At 40.1% G+C, this 7,056-nt stretch overlaps 1 protein-coding gene across 1 annotated transcript; it reads left to right on the forward strand.

Annotated features, from left to right (window-relative positions):
• The first annotated feature begins 786 nt into the window (after window positions 1-786).
• On the forward strand, window positions 787-1,407 carry LOC309802790 (translationally-controlled tumor protein-like). The gene has a single exon (XM_082618660.1). The coding sequence runs from the start codon at window positions 802-804 to the stop codon at window positions 1,282-1,284; it is 483 nt and encodes a 160-aa protein (XP_082474786.1). The 5' UTR covers window positions 787-801; the 3' UTR covers window positions 1,285-1,407.
• The last annotated feature ends 5,649 nt before the right edge of the window (window positions 1,408-7,056 follow it).

A 7,056-nucleotide genomic window follows, 5' to 3' on the forward strand; every position in this document is an offset into this window, starting at 1 on the left:
TAACTATCAGTTGCTGCGTGCTTGTGGGATCTAGCTCCCAGACCAGGGATCAAACCCGAACCTCCTGCATTGGGAGCACAGAGTCTTAACCACTGCACCACAAGGGAAGTCCCTGTCCTTGCTGGTTTTGAAACAGGAGGGAAGGGGCAGGGCACAACCTTTAAAAGAATGACATAGAGCCTCATCCACCAGAGGGCAGACAGCAGAAGCAAGAAGAACTTCTGCAGCCTGTGGAAGGAAAACCACACTCATAAAAGAATAGACAAAATGAAAAGGCAGAGGACTTTGTACCAGATGAAGGAACAAGATAAAACCCCAGAAAAACAACTAAATGAAGTGGAGATAGGAAACCTTCCAGAAAAAGAGTTCACAATAATGATATGAAGATGATCCAGGACCTCGGAAAAAGAATGGAGGCAAAGATTGAGAAGATGCAAGAAATGTTTAACAAAGACCTAGAAGAATTAAAGAACAAACACCTAGAAGAATTAAATAACAAACAAACAGAAATGAACAATATGATCACTGAAATGAAAAATACACTAGAAGGAATCAATAGCAGAATAACTGAAGCAGAAGAACAGATAAGTGACCTAGAAGACTGAATGGTGGAATTCACTGCTGTGGAACAGAATAAAGAAAAAAGAATGGCTTTTTGTCCCCCTACCCCCTACCCCCGAGCACCGTTAATGCTGCACCACACTCGCTCTGAGCTCCGGGCTCCTACTAAGCTAGTGCCACCGTTGTCTCCCTCCAGTCGTCATCACGATCATCTGCTGGGACCTCATCAGCCATGATGAGATGTTCTCTGACATGTACAAGATCTGGGAGGTTGCAGACAGGCTGTGTCTGGAGGTGGAGGGAAAGATGGTCAGTAGGAGAGAGGGTAACATTGCTGACTTGCTCATTGGTGGAGATGCCTCCTCTGAAGGCCCTGAGGGCAAAGGTACTGAAAGCGTAGTAATCACTGGTGTGGATACTGTCATGAACAATCACTTGCAAGAAACCAGCTTCACAAAAGAAGCCTACAAGAAGTACATCAAGGATTACATGAAGTCAATCAAAGGGAAGCTTGAAGAACAGAGACCAGAAAGAGTAAAACCTTTTATGATAGGGACTGCAGAACAAATCAAGCACATCCTTGCTAATTTCAAAAACTATCAGTTCTTTATTGGTGAAAACATGAATCCAGATGGCATGGTTGCTCTGCTGGACTACTGTGAGGATGCTGTGACACCAAATATGATTTTCTTTAAGGATGGTCTAGAAATGGAAAAATGTTAACAAATTTGGCTGTTTGGATCTATCACCTGCTCATCATAACTGGCTGGCTGCTGCTTTTCATCCACATAAAACCAGGACTTAGACAAATGGGACTGGTGTCAACTTGAGCTCTTCATTTTGATGTTGATTTCTTTGGAGCAGAGGCACTGTTTTTTTTTGTTTGTTTGTTTTTTTGCGGTATGCGGGCCTCTCACCGTTGCAGCCTCTCCCTTTGCGGAGCATGGGCTCCAGACGTGCAGGCTCAGCGGCCATGGCTCACGGGCCCAGCCGCTCCGTGGCATGTGGGATCTTTCCAGACCAGGGCACGAACCCGTGTCCCCTGGATCGGCAGGCGGACTCTCAACCACTGCGCCACCAGGGAAGCCCGGAGACACTGTTTTTGAGGAAAATAAAAAAACATGTCATGTAGGTTGTCTAAAAATAAAATACATTTAAACTCAAAAAAAAAAAAAAAAGGAATGAAAAGAAATGAAGACAGCCTAAGAGACTTTTGGGACAATATTAAACACAGCAACGTTCGTATTATAAGGGTCCCAGAAGGAGAAGAGAGAAAGGACCCGAGAAAATATTTGAAGAGATTATAGTCAAAAACTTCCCTAACTTGGGAAAGGAAATAGCCACCCAAGTCCAGGAAGCACAGAGAGTCCCAGGCAGGATAAACCCAAGAGGAAACACGCCGAGACACATAGTAATCAAACTGACAAAAATTAAAGACAAAGAAAAATTATTGAAAGCAACAAGGGAAAAATGACAAATAACATACAAGGGAACTCCCATAAGGTTAACAGCTGATTTCTCAGCAGAAACTCTACAAGCCAGAAGGGACTGGCACAACATATTTAAAGTGATGAAAGGGAAGAACCTACAACCAAGATTACTCTACCTGGCAAGGATCTCATTCAGATTTGACGGAGAAATCAAAAGCTTTACAAACAACGTGGGGAGGTGGGGGTGGTGGTGTGATGAATTGGGTGATTGGGATTGACAGGTATACACTGAAGTGTAAAAAATTGATGACTAATAAGGACCTGCTGTATAAAAAAATAAATAAAATAAAATTGAAAAATGAAAAAAAGAGAGAACAGATGAAAAGCCAAAACTGATTATCTTATTCCTAATGACATTTTATATGTTAACTAATTATTTTATAAATTTTCAGTTGATTATATTGGATTTGATAGGAATAAAAAAAAAAGCTTTACAGACAAGCAAAAGCTAAGAGAATGCAGCATCACCAAACCAGCTCTACAACAAATGCTAAAGGGACTTCTCTAAGTGGGAAACACAAGAGAAGAAAAAGACCTACAAAAACAAACCCATAACAATTAAGAAAATGGTCATAGGAACATACGTATTGATAATTACCTAAAACGTGAATGGATTAAATGCTCCAACCAAAAGACACAGGCTTGCTGAATGGATACAAAAACAAGACCCATATATATGCTGTCTCCAAGAGACCCACTTCAGACCCAGGGACACATACAGACTGAAAGTGAGGGGATAGAAAAAGATATTCCATGCAAATGGAAATCAAAGGAAAGATAGAGTAGCAATACTCATATCAATAAAATAGACTTTAAAATAAAGAATGTTACAAGAGACAAGGAAGGATACTACATAATGATCAAGGGATCAATCCGAGAAGATATAACAATTATAAATACATATGCGCCCAACATAGGAGCACCTCAATACATAAGGGAAATGCTACCAGCTATAAAAGAGGAAATCAGGGCTTCCCTGGTGGCGCAGTGGTTGAGAGTCCGCCTGCCGATGCAGGGGACACGGGTTCGTGCCCCGGTCCGGGAGGATCCCACATGCCGCGGAGCGGCTGGGCCCGTGAGCCATGGCTGCTGAGCCTGCGCGTCCGGAGCCTGTGCTCCACAGTGGGAGAGGCCGCAGCAGTGAGAGGCCCGCGTACCGCAAAAAAAAAAAAAAAAAAAAAAGAGGAAATCAACAGAAACACAATAATAGTGGGGGACTTTAACACCCCACTTACACCAATGGACAGATCATCGAGACAGAAAATTAATAAGGAAACACAAGCTTTAAATGACACATAGACCAGATAGATTTAATTGATATTTATAGGACATTCCATCTGAAAACAGCAGATTACACTTTCTTCTCAAGTGCACATGGAACATTCTCCAGGATAGATCACATCTTGGGTCACAAATCAAGCCTCTGTAAATTTAAGAAAATTGAAATCATATCAAGCATCTTTTCCGACCACAATGCTACGAGATTGGAAATAAATTATAGAGAAAAAAACATAAAAAACACAAACACATGGAGGCTAAACAATACATTACTAAATAACCAAGAGATCACTGAAGAAATCAAAGAGGAAATCAAAAAATACCTTGAGACAAATGACAATGAAAATGTGACGATCCAAAACCTATGGGATGCAGCAAAAGCAGTTCTAAGAGAGAAGTTTATAACAATACAATCTTACCTCAAGAAACAAGAAAAATCTCAAATAAAGAATCTAACATTACACCAAAAGGAACTAGAGAAAGAAGAACAAACAAAACCCAAAGCCAGTAGAAGGAAAGAAACCATAAAGATCAGAGCAGAAATAAATGAAATAGAAACAAAGAAAACAATAGCAAAGATCAATAAAACTAAAAGCTGGTTCTTTGAGAAGATAAACAAAATTGATAAACCATTAGCCAGACTCATCAAGAAAAAGAGGGAGAGGACTCAAATCAATAAAATTAGAAATGAAAAAGGAGAAGTTACAACAGACACTGCAGAAAAACAAAGCATCCTAAGAGACTACTACAAGCAACTCTATGCCAAAAAAATGGACAACCTGGAAGAAATGGACAAAATCTTAGAAAGGTATAAGCTTCCAAGACCAAACCAGGAAGAAATAGAAAATATGAACAGACCAATGACAAGTAATGAAATTGAAACTGTGATTAAAAACCTTCCAACAAAGAAAAGATGGCTTCACAGGTGAATTCTATCGAACATTTAGAGAAGAGCTAACACCCATCCTTTTCAAACTCTTCCAATAAATGGCAGAGGAAGGAACACTCCCAAACTCATTCTATGAGGCCACCATCACCCTGATACCAAAACCAGACAAAGATACTACAAAAAAAGAAAATTATAGACCAATATCACTGATGAATATAGATGCAAAAATCCTCAACAAAATACTAGCAAACAGAATCCAACAACACATTAAAAGGGTTATACACCATGATCAAGTGGGATTTATCCCAGGGATGCAAGGATTCTTCAACACATGCAAATCCATCAGTGTGATACACCATATTAACAAACTGAAGAATAAAAACCATACGATCATCTCAATAGATGCAGAAAAAGCTTTTGACAAAATTCAACACTGATTTATGATAAAAACTCTCCAGAAAGTGGGCATAGAGGGAACCTACCTCAACATAGTTAAGGCCATATACGACAAACCCACAGCAAACATCATTCTCAATTGTAAAAAACTGGAAGCATTTCCTCTAAGATCAGGAACAAGACAAGAATGTCCACTCTCGCCACTATTATTCAACATAGTTTTGGAAGTCCTAGCCATGGGAATCAGAGATGAAAAAGAAATAAAAGGAATAAAAATTGAAAAAGAAGAAGTAAAATTATCACTGTTTGCAGATGACATGATGTTATACGTGGAGAATCCTAAAGATGCCACCAGAAAACTACTAGAGCTAATCAATGAATTTGGCAAAGTTGCAGGATACAAAATTAATGTATAGAAATCTCTTGCATTCCTATACACTAACAACAAAAGATTAGAAAGAGAAATTAAGGGAACAATCCCATTCACCATTGCAACAAAAAGAATAAAATACCTAGGAATAAACCTACCTAAGGAGGTAAAAGATCTGTACTCAGAAAACTATAAGACACTGATGAAAGAAATCAAAGATGACACAAACAGATGGAGAGATATACCATGTTCTTGGATTGGAAGAATCAATACTGTGAAAATGACTACAAAGCAATCTACAGATTCAATGGAATCCCTATCAAATTACAAGTGGCAATTTTTACAGAACTAGAACAAAAAATCTTAAAATTTGTATGGAGACACAAAAGACCCCGAATAGCCAAAGCAGTCTTGAGGGAAAAAAATGGAGCTGGAGGAATCAGACTCCCTGACTTCAGACTATACTACAAAGCTACAGTAATCCAGACAATATAGTACGGGCACAAAAACAGAAATATAGATCAATGGAACAGGATAGAAAGCCCAGAGATACACCCATATACCTATGGTCAACTAATCTATGACAAAGGAGTTAAGGGTATACAATGGAGAAAAGACAGTCTCTTCAATAAATGGTGCTGGGAAAACTGGACAGCTACATGTAAAAGAATGAAATTAGAACACCCCCATCATACACAAAAATAAACTCAAAATGGATTAGAGACCAGACCCTGTAAAACCAGACTCTATAAAACTCTTAGAGGAAAACATAGGAAGAATACTTTTTGACATAAATCACAGCAAGATCTTTTTTTTTTTTTTTTTTTTTTTTTGCAGTACGCAGCCCTCTCACTGTTGTGGCCTCTCCCATTGAGGAGCACAGGCTCCGGATGCACAGGCTCAGCGGCCATGGCTCACAGGCCCGGCCACTCTGCAGCATGTGGGATCTTCCCAGACCGGGGCACGAACCCGTGTCCACTGCATTGGCATGCGGACTCTCAACCACTGCGCCACCAGGGAAACCTGCAAGATCTTTTTTGATACACCTCCTAGAGTAATGGAAATAAAAACAACGATATACAAATGAGACCTGATGAAACTTAAAAGCTTTTGCAAAGCAAAGAAAACTACAAACAAAACTAAAACACAACTCTCAGAATGGGAGAAAATATTTGCAAATGAATCAACAGACAAAGGATTAATCTCCAAAATATATAAACAGCCCATGCAGCTCAATATTAAAAAACAAGCAACCCAATCCAAAAATGGGCAGAAGACCTAAATAGACATTTCTCCAAAGAAGACATACAGATGGCCAAGAAGCACATGAAAAGCTGCTCAATATCACTAATTATTAGAGAAATGCAAATCAAAACTACAATGAGATATCATCTCACACCAGTTAGAATGGGCATCATCAGAAAGTCTACAAACAACAAATGCTGGAGAGGGTGTGGAGAAAAGGGAACCCTCTTGCACTGTTGGTGGGAATGTAAATTGATACAGCCACTATGGAGAACTGTATGGAGGTTCCTTAAAAAACTAAAAATAGAACTACCATATGACCCAGCAATCCCACTACTGGCCATATACCCAGAGAAAACCATAATTCAGAAAGACACATGGGGCTTCCCTGGTGGCGCAGTGGTTGAGAGTCCGCCTGCCAATGCAGGGGACACGGGTTCGTGCCCTGGTCTGGGAAGATCCCACATGCCGCGGAGCGGCTGGGCCCGTGAGCCATGGCTGCTGAGCCTGCGCGTCCGGAGCCTGTGCTCCGCAGCGGGAGAGGCCACAACAGTGAGAAGCCCGCATACTGCAAAAAGAAAAAAAAAAAAAAAAGACACATGCACCCCAGTGTTCATTGCAGCACTATTTACAAGAGGCAGCTCATGGAAGGAACCTAAAGGTCCATTGCCAGACAGGTGGATAAAAAAGATGTGGTACATATACAATGGGATATTACTCAGCCATAAAAAGGAATGAAATTGGGTCATTTGTAGAGATGTGGATGGATCTAGAGACTGTCATACAGAGTGAAGTAAGTCAGAAAGAGAGAAACAAATATCCTATAT

Source organism: Mesoplodon mirus (assembly GCF_964341445.2).
Source record: "Mesoplodon mirus genome assembly, chromosome: 1".
NCBI classification, from domain to species: Eukaryota; Metazoa; Chordata; class Mammalia; order Artiodactyla; family Ziphiidae; genus Mesoplodon; species Mesoplodon mirus.

Coding starts and splice junctions, on each gene's coding strand:
- LOC309802790 (XM_082618660.1), top strand. CDS start 802: ATGTTCTCTGACATGTACAAGATCTGGGAGGTTGCAGACAGGCTGTGT.